The sequence below is a fragment of the Corapipo altera genome, unplaced genomic scaffold, assembly GCF_003945725.1.
Source record: "Corapipo altera isolate COAL_440 unplaced genomic scaffold, ASM394572v1 22b, whole genome shotgun sequence".
Lineage (NCBI taxonomy): Eukaryota > Metazoa > Chordata > Aves > Passeriformes > Pipridae > Corapipo > Corapipo altera.
Genome location: NW_020884876.1, coordinates 11596376 through 11610914, shown reverse-complemented (window position 1 = coordinate 11610914; position 14539 = coordinate 11596376). Strand labels below are relative to the sequence as shown.

General features: G+C 32.9%; 1 protein-coding gene across 4 annotated transcripts in view; it reads right to left on the bottom strand.

The window, feature by feature from the left end:
- Positions 1–316: 316 nt before the first annotated feature.
- The window catches only part of GLRA3 (glycine receptor alpha 3), an 86243-nt gene continuing 72020 nt past the window's right edge, over positions 317–14539 (bottom strand). For 2 of the 4 annotated variants that reach the window (XM_027636053.1, XM_027636057.1), the window contains 4 exons: positions 13399–13613; positions 11678–11824; positions 6465–6584; positions 317–2683 (listed from right to left, as the gene is read on the bottom strand). In XM_027636053.1, coding sequence (XP_027491854.1) covers positions 2414–2683; positions 6465–6584; positions 11678–11824; positions 13399–13613 — 752 coding nt within the window. In that variant the 3' untranslated portion in view covers positions 317–2413. The remainder of the gene's footprint in view (positions 2684–6464; positions 6585–11677; positions 11825–13398; positions 13614–14539) is intronic. The other 2 variants (XM_027636056.1, XM_027636054.1) reach the window with 2 other exon arrangements.

Below are 14539 nucleotides of genomic sequence, written 5' to 3'. Positions count from 1 at the left end.
ACAGATACCTTTCAATTCTTGCATCTTCTTAATAGTATTCTCTGCTGCTTCACTATAAAGTTACAAAAGAATCAACTCCCACACTAATCTTAGCTGATGTCTGTAGCTATTGATTCTAGCTTTGTAAAGAGGGCTGGCATGCCAGCTGGCAGTTTTGGACTTTTCCCCTAGTCAGTGGTGAAGAGCAGGAATTTGTGCCTGGAAGTTTCTTATAATCTTAAATGACATTTCTCTCTTTCTTTACCGTATGCCTTTACATTAAGTCATTTAGGAATAATCTAAATGAAAATTGAATTTTAAGTTATTATTTCTCTTGAAAAACACATTATTAGTGGACTGCAGAGGCCTCTGTTACCGTGGTAAAAGTAACAGAAAAAAAACAACCCATAAAACCAGTTCAGGAGAGATCTTGGTTCCATTATATCAAAATAGAACATCTTTACTCACCTGAGGGCAGCAGAATGATATGCCAAAAGTTATGTGCATTTGTAAACAGCCCTTAAACAAAATACTGTTGACTTTGCTGCTAACAGAAGCAAATTAACACCCCTTTTCATACAATACAGTTAATGACATCTTTGAGAGAGGTGAATATAACTCAACTGAGTAATATCAACCATTAGTTCATGATACCTCCTCATACAGATGAGCACCTTCATAAGTGAACATGATATTTTGGAACATGCACATAAATAGATCAACAGAAAGCAGACACCATCTCAGCAAGAAAAAAAAAAATTTTAAGTAAATTGAATTAATTTTAGATCATAAATGAAGTAAAACTATAAAAGAATAATAGTTTAAAAATAAAGGCAAATTATACACCTTCTTTCTGACACAGTTTAACAAAATCTGAGAGCTACTATTTCAGAACCTCTCTAAGTAATCCTTGGAGGAAAACAATAACAAACCAAAGCCAAGGTTGCTATATTACTCAGTGCAGAGTTACATTGCTGCTGCTTCTTCATATGCACCATGCCTTTGGCAGTGCACCAGATGTTTGTTTCCAGCTGATTTTGCTTTTGTATACACATTCTGATCAACAACAAACCAAAAATTTTAAACCTGTTCAAAATAAAAATATTTTGCAATGAGAATCAGCCTCAGCTACTGGACTAATAATTCTAAATGATGCATTTTCACTTCTTAGCATGGTTTTGTTTTCCAATAGACAAGATTGATCTATGGTGTTACAATTCAAAGAAGCAACTAAAATGACTTATTTAAACCTAAACAGGAAAGATTTTTCTAAGAGTTTTAATGGTTGTTCTCCTATTTATTAATGTGAAATACAGTAAATGTAAAAGACCATCCAGATCCTTTTTTATGTTTTAGATGAGCTTCATGTTTCTCCAAAGTTGTGAAGTGCTTCTTAAGCAATATCTAAGTTACATCAATAAACTTCAAAGAATGAGTCAGAAAACTTGATATATTCATAAATTAAGCTTCCTATATTTATGTAACATGTAGGAGATGAATGTGCATAAACATAACTGTGTTCATCCTCCAAATGCTTCAGTGGAGTTCACTATTTGCTTTCAGTTTTGGTCCAAGATCTCTTTGCATTGAATTAAAGTGAAGTATTGCAAAATTTCGATGTAGTTTGTCTATTTCACTAGCTGTATGAGTTTTATGAATTGAGGAAAAACCCCCTTAAAATATAAAAAAATATTAAAAAATATGTTTCAATTATCAAAGTGTAAGTAATTAAAAGAAAAAAAAATCCTTTGCAGGAGTCAATACCTTACAAATTTTAATATATTTCTCATGTGATAGGCAGACTATTAGGCTGTATACTTTGTGCTGTCAGAGACTATTTCAACAAACAGCTTCCAGGGGAACAGTAATTTAAATATATTTAGTAAATTATATGACTTGAATGTGTCAAATATATTCATTGCAAAACCACCAGTACTGTCCTTAAGACTAGATGAAGTCCTTTAAATTTTTTCTCCAATCAGTAATTTGTCATAATATTGTAAAATTGAAATCAAGGTTACAAACACTAATCTATTCTGTAATACTGTGGGATTTACCTAGGGTACTCAGGAACAAATTTTAAAATTAAAAGTACATCACAATTTAAAAAAAAATAAGGACCATCAGAGAGTACTGTACAGTTATACCACTGTGTAACAGTATGTACAAATACTTGCCAGTAAAGCTTCAGTAGAGAGTGATTTACAATGAAAAATTTGTTAATATTTAGCTTTACAAGGAAAGTTTGCAATAGCAGATGTATCTTTTCTGGGTGTCATTCTTCCATCCTGGTCATTGCAGGCCACGCAGAATCTTTTTTCACCACCTCAGTGTTTTTAACTCTTCCAGTCACTCCTCTGATGTGCATTTCTAACAAAAAGCTTCTGGTCGAGTGTGACAACCAGATCTTTATGTATTGCAAGCCTTAGTCTTGTTATTGGTGAATGTCCTCATGCCTGATGATTTTGTAAATTACCCAGTAAAAAATGTTGAAAATCAGAAAGGCTAATGGGAAACAAGCTCTGGATATTGTGTCTATTTTCTTGGCCCGGTCAATGAATACCTTTCTCATCTCATCAGGGCTTTTTGGTACAGCTTGAACAGGATTATTTGGCCCCTTCTGTGTCATTCCATCTTTTGCTTGCACGCATGGGCCCACTCCATATGCTGTAAAGCTAAACTGACTTTCACGTGCATCATCATCCTGTTGGACCAAAAAAAAAGAAAAAAAAAGAATATAAAGAAAATGAGAAAGAAGGTTTTTTTTTTAATTACTATTATTTACACAAACCTTACCTGCTGCTAAATAACAGTTGCACCATTACCTCAATGACTTCTTGAATCCACAGTTATCTTAACTGGTTGAAATTTCATCCCTATCAGTGTCTGTTAAAAATATTGTAGGAGTTTTAACAAGCACAGAATTTTTATATTTGTTTATAGATTCTGTAATCTACTTAGAGAAATGAGAAACATAGTAAATTAACAGTAATTTAGCACACAACTTCTGATTTGGTTTAAGTTTCCCCATTTACAGTAAATATCCACAATCTTCAAATGGAAAAACTTCACGATGGTCTTTTAGACAACAACCATTAAGCCTGTACACTGCTTAACAAACCAGGATCCTTGCCTCTAGATATCTAGAGATACTCATCATAAAATCACTAATATTGTACACATTAATTACATTGGTGAGAATTCTGTGTATTTGACCATTGTAAATTTAGTTAATTGTATCTGTATGCCTTATTGCTGCTGATCTGTGTGAATGCATCAGATAAAGAGAATAGTATGTAAAGTGTCTTAGTTTCAAACACAGTGAATGAAAACCAAAGGCCAGGTTTTCTTCCAACTCATTCTTCTGTCAATTCAGGGGAAAATTGGAAAAGATATTCAGAATTCAGAGAACTTTAAGAGAAAGTGATTTTTAATTACATGGCACAGAAACAGAAGTACGTGGCCTGAAGAAAGACATATTTTCATATTTCATATTTACAATACTCATATCTACAATATTAATTTATATTTACAATATTCATACATTAAAAAATGTAACTTGTGTCTGGAGACATATTTTTTACTTCTCTTTACCTAGTTATAGGTATCCTCAAGCAGTAAAAGAGGCACATATGCAGGCAAATAAATGATATATAGTCTGTGAAGCCAGAGCCAAATTTGATTCTGAAATATATTCCAGTATACTCCTTCACTATGTAGGTGCCTCAAGGATAGTCACATGATTTTGATGGCATTCACCATTTTTTCAATAATTTTAAATTCAAGAATGTCTATTCTTCATGCCTAATTTATCCTAGTTGCTTTAGGATTTTAGACTTTCATGAAGTATATAAATTATTATGTATATATTAGTTCTTAAATAATTATTTTGAAAAATAACTCACATAAGTATTATAAAAGGAGGTGAGCAGCAATTTTCCTTTTGTAAGCGAATTTTTGATATTTTAAAGCACTTCCTAGCTAAAAAACTATTTATTTATTTATGTGCCAAAGTCAAATAATTAGAGTTTCAATTCAATAGTTCTGAAGCAATTTTTGTTTTACTTTAACCTCTTAGTTTATACAAATACAATTTCTCAAAGAGCTCAGCTAAAATCCAAACTTCCAAATTTTTCATTCTGAAACTGCCTGTGACATTTGGTAAATCTGAAAATATTTTTCAATGGAGAATTAATTCTAAACATATTTAAAACTTCCATCAATAGTACTTACTTGAAGAACCATTTTTAATTACTATTTTAAAAAAAAAATCCAAAGAGGTTTCTTAATAGTTGAATAAGTTAGCTACAAAAGAATGCAGATAAACCACTAAGTTTGAAGTGAATTATTTGGCTGTCAGCATGACCATCCAGCAGAGATGTAGTTATCCCCCAACTGCAATACTTTTTCATATATATAAACTAAATAAATGAAGAGAGTAATATAGTTCACTGAAACTACTGTGCTTCAAATCTGTATTAGATTTTGCCTTTAAAAACACAAAAATAAAGAAAAATTAACATGAAAGAAAAGGAGGAGGAAAAATCACTGACTTATTTTACTATGGAAATGAATAACAGAAATACAAAATGATAGGATCATTATTTGATGACGTGATAAAACAGAGATTTAGTTACTAAAATAGTGTTCCTCTCCTGTCAGAAAAGAATGGGAAATAACATCTTTAAAGTAGTTGTATTCCAGAGGAGTTGTAGTGTTGTATTTCAGCTAACAGAAGTATTAAGTTACAAATGCATGGACTGTGAGAATTTACCATAAACTTGCCATTTAAACACTGTCATATGTGCATTTCAGAGTTTTGTCTTTTCATGCTTCTCCAGAAAATAATGCTTATAATTGCACAGGCTGAGAAAGACAGTAAAATAATTCCTGAGTAGCAGCTTTCAGTTATACATGTTTTCAGGATGAGGCACTATATACTAAGACTTTACTGTCTCTGTTTCAGGCTTACCTGAATGGAATGATCCCCTAGAATGTTTTCAAGGGCAGATCTCTCCTTTTTTTTTTTTTTTGTGCTTGCAGACATCCTGTATTCAGTCTGCCAGCAGGCTGCTTGGAAATGCCCTCTGTTGTTCAAGTGATGTGAAGGTCCTTCTAGGAATCCAGCATTTTTGCCCAATGTCTGTTGGATGATGTCTCCATGAGGTCAGGCAGGATGTTTGGAGCCTACCAAGTCAGATCAAAGTGCTAGGGCTAATGGATAGGCAGGAATTGCCATAGTTCTTTTCTAGGGTAGCAACTGGATTATTCAAAATGTGGTTCTGCAAGTTTTCCAGCAGGTTCGTAATGCAGCAAAATCACTAACTTGGCCTCCGATTCATATGAGGGTGCTTGTGCACAGCAGGAAACATGCAATTACTGTTATTATTGATGCTAACTTTTGAGTACTTTTTTAAAGGCATTTATATAAAATGTCAGTGACGTCATTTTTTTTTTTTTATTGTTGATTGGCTTGGCTTAAGTCTGTCTTTTTGACTAGAAATATTTCTCAGAATGCATGCCTCTGAGTCCACCACTGTAGAAATCATCTAAAAGACATTCCCTGTATATTCCAGTTGATAATCTGGACAGTGAATTCTCCTGAAAAAGTCCTCCATATTGGTTAGATTATTTGAATTTTATAAATAATAAAGAAGCTTTTACTTCCCTTTGTGTATTTTAGTGGATCATCACCAAACAAAGTGATTTCTCACGGACTTTTGATAAAACTTAAAAAATCTTATCATTAATGAATTTTAGTAAGAGTTTGATTTGAATGCAGTTGTCACACATTCAGCTCTAAAATTCACAACTGGAAAGTTATTTCGCATACAGCTAGATATGAATATTTTATCATCTCTATTAAAATTACTGTAATTTAAGAATGCAAGTAAATTTAGATAACAATTTTCATTTAGAAAGTTAGAATTCTTTGAAGATCTGAAGGAAGTAATTTCAATTAGGTTATTTCTGTATCAGTGCTGTTCTACAAAATACTTAAGTATAAATTAATAGAAAACTGTCACTGTCTGTGGTCTTGTGACCACGCTGTTTTCCATCCATATATTTAATAATACATTTATCTTGAGGAATAATATATATAAGGGCTGAAAATAACTCCACAGCCTATTGATTATAGGTTGTGGTAGCAACTTGAAAGCTTATTTGAAGCCTTGACTCTGGTAATTTGTACACTACATTTTTTACTGTTCAGTTTTGAGAAGGAAAGTGTTAATGAATTGTCTTGCACTACAAACAGTGTAAAATTTTAATACTATGTTTTAATCCAGATTTAAACAGATCAAAATGGATTATGAAATTACCAAGACAGTACCTTTATTAACATTTCACGTCATCACATACAGGTAGCAATGAAGGTATATGAAGTTTACATGGGAAGACATTATTTCAGACAAAAGGACAGGGCCTCTATTAATGATTGGATATCACATTATGACAAATGGGGAATCTTCTTCATAGTTTACCCTTAAATTTGTACTGTAGATTTGAGGCAAAGTCCCGTCTATAGGTCCTGTACATCTCAAGCCATTGCTATGCTGTAATGATTCACTGATTTCATTTCCATCAAGAATTCCCTCAAAATACTTTCATCAAAACGGATGGGTTGACCAAAAAGAAAACAAAAGAAAAGAGGTGTGATTACCATTACAGACAATCTAGTTTGCATGTCTATTTTCCTCTCTAAAGATATGGTGATCTTTAGATTTTTGAAAATAGGATTAAAAGATTGAATAGTCCTGAAAACTAAATACATATTAACAGCTGATCTAAAATAAAAGTGTTATTATTCAGTATATATACAGAGTTAATATTTTTCCCCATAGAATGTAAATGCAACTAAGAAAAAGCATTGATCATAGGTTTGTTTCAGTATCCCTGTATGACTTCTAATTCTACCATTTTTTTCCTTTTGTCTTTCAAGACAAATGAATAATTAATATTCATTCATTCTGAAGGAATGGTAATATAATGTTTCCGAAATAGTTCTGTTCACTAGACAGGTTTTTTCTCTGTCAGAGACAAAGCACTATGGCTCATATACTGGATAACAAATGAGGTCTCAAATTGAGAACCAAAATTCCCCTGTTCTCAGAATTCATTATGCCATTTTTCGTAATCATAAAGGTATTAGACCCTTTAAAAAAATCTCCTATGCCTATTGTGATGCTTATTGGTAAATGCAATGAGTAGGTTGTATATTATGTTGCAATAATAGTTTTTATTTATAAATGTATTTACAACACAATCCCAGACACTTCAAAATTTTTAATTCTGTGCAAACTGGATTTGGCCTCTGGAAAGAAATTTGCCATTTAGTTATCTGGAATCATTGAATGAGGTCCACACTTACAATCATAAAAAGGGTGGCCAGAGGGTGCTGTTATACCTAAGAACTGTCTTTGATGCTGCTGTAACTGTTGTCTGGGAAGGGAGGCTGCAAATGAACTAGATGGTGTAAAAAAGAGGAAGTGACTAGAGTTGGAAAAAGCATAAGAAAAATGGATAGATGAGCTTTGTATCCTAAAATATCTTATTACAGCTCTGTACACAATTGCAATTTGTATAACTGTATAATTCACTACAAGGGTCTTATCCAAGTTCCATCATATGCTTTTTAAGAGAGACATTCCAGTTCCTTTGTGTTTTCAATCAGCAATGAGAAGGAATAACCCATACTTTTAATTAAATTTACAAAATATTCCAACCTATGAAAACCTTCAAATTTGTTTGAGGATATGTTTAGAGTTAGAATTGAATTCAATGATTTGAACAAAGCATCTGAAAAATACAGAAGGAGAGTCAGTAGATGCAAATACAAGGTACTACATTTAGCCAGAAATGATCAACTTTGCAAGCATAAGATGGAAACCCAATGGCTCTGCAGTAGTTCTGGGAAAAGATCCAGAGGATATGGAAGGTCACAGTCCTGATATGGGTCAATAACACGATGTTGTGTAGAAGGCAAATGGTAAAATGATTTGGATAAGCAAGTGTATAATTTGAATTATTTGATCCTTTGGCTGTTTTCAACTGTTACTGGGTAGATTTCATGTTGTTCATGTTGCAAATACAGTTTTGAGGAAGTATATGGACTTATTAGGAGAATTTCCAGGGAAAGCAAATGAGAAAAAACAAACTACAAAAAAAAAAAATAAAAGTAAAACTGTAAACCAGACCCCAAAACTGTACCAACTGGGAATACTTAAAGAAAAGACTGAATGGAAACGTGCAAATGGTGACATAAAGGAAAGAAGTAATCTGTTTTCTGTGCCCCTCCTAGACAAGCCATGAGAGGTCAAAAAAAGCAATAGTAAAAAACTTTTTAAACAATTGGAATAGATTTCAGGGGAGCTTGTGCAATTTTTATGACTGAGATGAATTAGGTATAAATGATCTTGACTTAAGTCAGGAAAATGGATCCACTGACCTCCCAAAGGCACTGAAATTCAATCATTGCGCTATTATTTTAGTTACTTGGTAAAAGTAAATATTTCTTGCAACAAGCATATCTTTCTAATTACAAAGAAAATAGACTTTGAAAATTCTTCAGCTGTCTTATTGCAATTACATATTATTCATAAATATTCTCTTCTGTCAACACATATCTAGAACAAAATATTTCCAAACTCATCTTTTTTTTTTACTTTTGCAACACAGTCGAATTGCTATAAGTTTTACTGTGCTGTTGCAGATAAAATGCCAATGCCAAAAAAAAAAAAATCTGTACTTAACAGTTAGAATTCACCTGGTAGAAAAACCTGACATTAGTAAAGTGTCCCAAGAATGGAAGCATGCAGAATCTAAAAGTCTAATAAGTTATCCTAATGGATATATTTTTCTAATAGTTTTGGACATAAATACTGAATAGAATAGTGTTTTTCACTTTGCAAAGGAAGAGGATTTAATGTTCAAGGGAGCCTCTGAAGTTTATTTTAAATGCAGCCTTTTAAAATAACTTCTTTTCACCTTTTTTGACTTTGTGGCCAAATAAACATTTCTTTATACAGTTTTAAAAGTTAATGCAATCTAATTCTTGACAGCCAGTGTCTGTTTGACCTAATCCAAAAGGATAGCAAACATACAAAACTTTATAATCATGAGCTGTAGTAGCCAACTTTGAAAAAGACAAAAGAGAAAGAAAAAACATGTTACTTTGACTTATGATCCTGGGGCCTACATTTCATGTTAGAAATTGTGGTGAATAAATAATAATATTTGTGGTAAGGAAGGCTAGTTATTTACTGAATTTTTTAATCTGTAAAACATAATTTATTATTTGTATACCAGAGGTTTTAGGATGTGATCCAAATTTTTTGGAGGAAATAAAATCTATATGCTGTAATGTTTCCAATCCTGTATACTTGTTGACAAGGAATGATTTAACAAAACATTGAGAAAGAGAGAATCAGTTAGCTGAGCTGTCTCTAAAGCTTGAGAAGGTGTATTCTCAGAGGTTAACTCTGACTGGGAGTTCTAGCTCTACGTGGGTTTGAAGGGAGTCAGGAAACATTTAGTTAAATTAATATTTTCTGAAAAATTACTGTTTCTCTAAAATCATAACCTTGCATAGGAAGAACGTATTTTTTTTGGTAAATTTATACTGAGAAGCCTGTCTCATGATGAAGCTTACAGATACAGGAGGAAGGGAAAGCCATATACCCCCAAAAATATTTAATACCCTCACCTGGGTTTGTTATGAAGAAAAGCATTGAAGTGCATGTCTCTATCCTTCAGAATCTAAGGGGAGTACTTTTGTACATACCCTGAAGTCTCTAGGTTTAATCCTGTGATTTTATGGCAATCTAGCAGGCAACGTGCCTGAAGCTAAAGACTGTCTAATGAAGTGTAAAATTAGAATAAGGACTTTTAAGCTTGAATTCAAAAATACCGTGATGTCAAGCACTAATCCAGCAAAACACTTAAATCAGTGAGGTTATTCATGTGCTTTTTTTTTTTTTAAGAGGCCTTCTTTTAGAATTGTTTTGTATATTGTGGATCCTCCCTTACATACCTCTAAGCTGAAATTTCATTGATTGTGATTGCTGAATAAGTGTCTTTGGTGAGTTTGAAGTCTTGCTAAGAGAGAGTTGGAATGAGATTTGGGTTGATTCCAAGGAAGGAAGATATCACCTACCAGTTTCTAACCCTATGCTCATAAAAATTGACCTGTATTTAAGGAAGATATCATTAAAATTGAATGTGGTGAATTTGCTTGAGATCCTGAAGAAACTTTCTCAACATGGTGAGAAAGGTGAATGGACTAAAGGTACAGTGACATAGTATATCACTCACCACAGCTGTTTGTATTTGATACACCATGCATTTGTTGGGGCTCACCTACGTCTGTCCAGTAATCTGTGTCTACCCCATCCCATTCTTCCCATTCCAAACCTTTAAGCAGCTTTCAGAGAGCTGCCATACTTCAGAAACAAATACTCTGTCACAAAACTTCTATTTTTTCTGCTACTGTCAGGGAGAAGAACAAAGCCCATTTTTCACAGGGATGAATGTTGAAAGCAGGCACATGCAGCCTGAATCATCATCTAGGCTACAGTACATGAGTTTCTCTGTGCAGCTTAAGAAATCTGGGACTCAACACATAAGGGCAGGTAAATGTGTGAAAATGTCATTTTCATTTTACTGTCCAGCCTGCCTCTTAACACAGAGTCTTACTAGCAGAGACTGCTTAGGTAGGTTTTACAGCAGTGCAGATTTTCAATATCTTTTAAGTAAGAGTGAAACAACCTATAAAATGTCTTCTCCTTGCATGTAAGCAGTAAACATGAGGTAAGTCTTCAGGAATAAAAGACAACAGAACTGAATCATGTTGCTATGATTAGACTTCCATTTACTAGTAATATTCTAGATAGTAACTGAAAGCCTGTGAAAAGGTGGGTACTCATTTAATGGATAGGCTGGAGAACTATTTACTCTTCATGAAATCAGAAGTAGGAATTATATACTGCTGTAAGAAATTTTCCTTATTGCTTGATTTAACTACAGGCTTCAGAGTTCAAACTTGTAGCCTTAGCTGTTTGACTTTGCTCACTGGTAGTGAGTTATTTTACGGTAGTTATATATCTCCAGCTATAAAATAAATATTAATAGCCATTACTATATTAAAGTTTTTTACTATTTATATGAAAGATTTATACTAAATTAGCAGGACAGAAGAAAAAACCACACATTTATCAGCCTTTTAAAGTAAAATGTTTATTCTTCACCAATAATGTTATTTGAAAAAATATTTCTTGTATTAAAAAATATTTGCATGAAACACAGCTGTTAAGGCTTTGAATTGAGTACTAGAATTAAATTAGGAAACATTATTTTTTGAATCTCAATGTAGCACAAACTGCTGCAAATACCAGCAACATTCATTCACTGAAGAATAATCTAACTCCTCTAACAGAGTGAAATTCATGTTTGTGCAGATGGCTCCTACATGCTCCATGCCTCATTTAAAACCCTCTTAATCCCTTCTTTGGAAATTCAAGTTGGATTTATACAATTTATAGTCCTTGTAGCTACCCTCTGCCTATAGTGAATTTTATGTTGTGATGCCATTTTATTTATATTGCCACTTTAAACCGTAGCATGTTTACCAAATTAACCCTATATCCTGGCATAATTCAGTGAGGTTCTCTTTCAAAGCTGTGAATACCATTACTTTTACCTTGCTCTTCTTCCTTTTGCGGCGGAAGCGCAGAAGTTCTTTATGCTGCCTTGACACAAAGTTTACAGCTGCATACTCCAAAAGTGCAGAAAATACAAAGAGCAGACACACTGCCATCCAGATGTCAATGGCTTTGACATATGACACCTATGGAGATAAGAAAGGAGAAGATCGAATATGTTAAAGCCACAGATGTGAAATTAAGTATTTCATGTCAACAGGAAGTGCATTAATACCTCCACATCCCCACACTACTGTTATGAAACAAAACTTAACATGAAATTACATAATAAGAGGAATAAAAATTCAATCTATAAATTGTTATTTTTTAAAAATTTATTCTTTCACAAAGTCTGTTTAAATCATTAACAGTTCCTTATAGTATAGTGTATGACAAACATCCCAAATCAAATAATCCACAAGAAACACATGCTCTTCCTCCATTTCTCTCACTGAGATCTGTGAAGGACATGAAGGAATCAAAGAATAGCTTATGGTAGGACCAGTGGGAATTCCTGTATTAAAATGGATGCAACTGAAAATTCCTGCAATAAAATTAGATAGAAGAAGGACACAGGTGGAGAACTCTGATATGTTCATTCATTGCTAATATAGTCTCAGTAAATCAAATATATGGTTTTAAATTAGTCCTGTAATTTTGACACAGTGAAAGTACTGAGAATCAGATACTCATTGTAATAGAGCTCATTGCAATCCCGTATGGCCAAGCTCAGATGCAGGACATAATCTGAACCAAGAAAGTAAGGCCTACTCCCTCTTTGTGTGCAGATTTACAAGAGCTTTTTAATACAAGCAAACATGGCTAGCTTCAGGCCTCAAAATCTGACAAAACCCATGTATAGTTCTCTGTTAATCTCTTACATTGTTTTTCTGAGTTGTTGATGCTGCATTTGGAGGCATTCAGATCCATATATCTAAGACACAAAGCATGTTCAGTTGTCTTAGGGCTATCTATTTTACTTAGAAAAAAATGCAATTAGACAACCTAAAAATATTATGGTAAAACTAACACAGAAGGGGACTTTGTGTATTTTTATTTTATACATTTTATTTCTATTAATTGCAATGACACATGAAGAAGGTCAAGGAATAAGCCTTAAAATGAAACAGAACATATTCAAAGTAATTATAATTCAGAAAACTGAAAAATTAATAATAGAATAATTAATAACAGAATTAAACTTTAAGTAGTTTACATTGTGTTGTAAAAATTTTTTACACAATTGTTTGGAGCTGTTTAGGTTCACGTTTTTCTACATTTTAATGTAACTGTGTTTGTAAGTAGTGAGTTAATTCATAATGTTGGCAGTTTTTGAGAAAGGAATATAATTGAGAACAGGTTAGGATCTGTGGCCCTTAGAATTTCAGTCATAACTGCTAGTATGTCATCAGATACTGGGATGTGAAAAATGATGAGCCAGTCAATTACTAAGCAGTATTTATGTAGTATTGAATAACATTGTTTTCATTTCTTATTAAGGTTCATGGAATTTAGTAGATACATGGTTGGGTAAATAGATGAGATGGGAGAAATAGAATGTATTTGTCTGGAGAATCAAAACCCTCCCCTAAATAGTTCAAAATTATTTATCTCCTTTAGAAAATGGTTGAATGCTAATCAAAACACATAAGGTCGATTGAAAGTGTTTGTCACATAACATTACGACTAATGTAGTATAAACAAAGGAAATTTTGCCTACCTTTGGAAGAGATGCTCGTGAACCTGAGCTTTGTGTTGTCATGGTCAGCACAGTTGTTATGCCTAAAGCCACTCTGGCTGGAGCTGCATCCATATTGATCCAAAATGACACCCAGGAGAGAATCACAATCAATAGACTTGGTATGTACATCTGGATGAGATAGTAACCCATCTGTCTCTCAAGGTGAAATCGGACTTCAATACATGTAAACTTTCCTTTTTATAACAAAGAAGAAACATTCAATAAAAATAGAATGTTTTTTACTGTCAACATCTTGTCCACACTCTAAAGTATGTATGCTCTGTCAAATATATTTGTTCACAAATGAAAGATTAATGTTTGGATTTCTCTTTTTAATATGCACAGTCTCCATTATAATAGGGTATCTACTGGAAAGAAAAGGGACAGAAAACCTGAAAAATTAACAATTCAATAACCTCTGAAACTTGTTTCCATATAAAAACTGAATCACAATGCATTAGGACAACAAGAAGATTCCTGTGAGTGATCACAATTTTTTGCCATTTATGATTTGGAAATATATCTGTGTGCAAAGAAAGTGCTTACTCCTCCATTGCATAACATCTCCCTTATATTTTCATTCAATTTTAAACTTAATTTTATTTTTTTTAGTCTAAAAAAATTGCTAAAAATATAGTGAGATCAGTATGTGCATTAGGTTATCAATAGGAGAGTCTGCTAAGTCTCTCCCTTTATTCTCATTCAAACAGTTCCAACTCATAAGTACAATGACCAAGATTCAAATGGAAATTGAAGACTTAAGATTAGGCAACTTTAGGAAGGTACTTAAATTACCTAGTTTTACCCAGGTACTGAACATCAAGGAGCTTTTATTGATTTAACCAAAGCAGAACAAAAAAAAAACTATTGCTGGCTCACAAAAATGCCATAAACCCATTTTTTTTATATTATCCAGATTGCTTTTTTGTTTGTTTGTTTGGTTTTGGTTTGTTTTTAATTTTTTTTTTTTACCCTGTAAACTGTAGATTATATCACAGATCTTGACCTGGTCACACTAGATTTTCTAATTCTGCTCAGTGTTCATATTAGCCACATATGAATAGTGCTGAAGGCAATGCTCTTACTGTTAGTGGTGTATACATTAAACCATTTTGTAGAG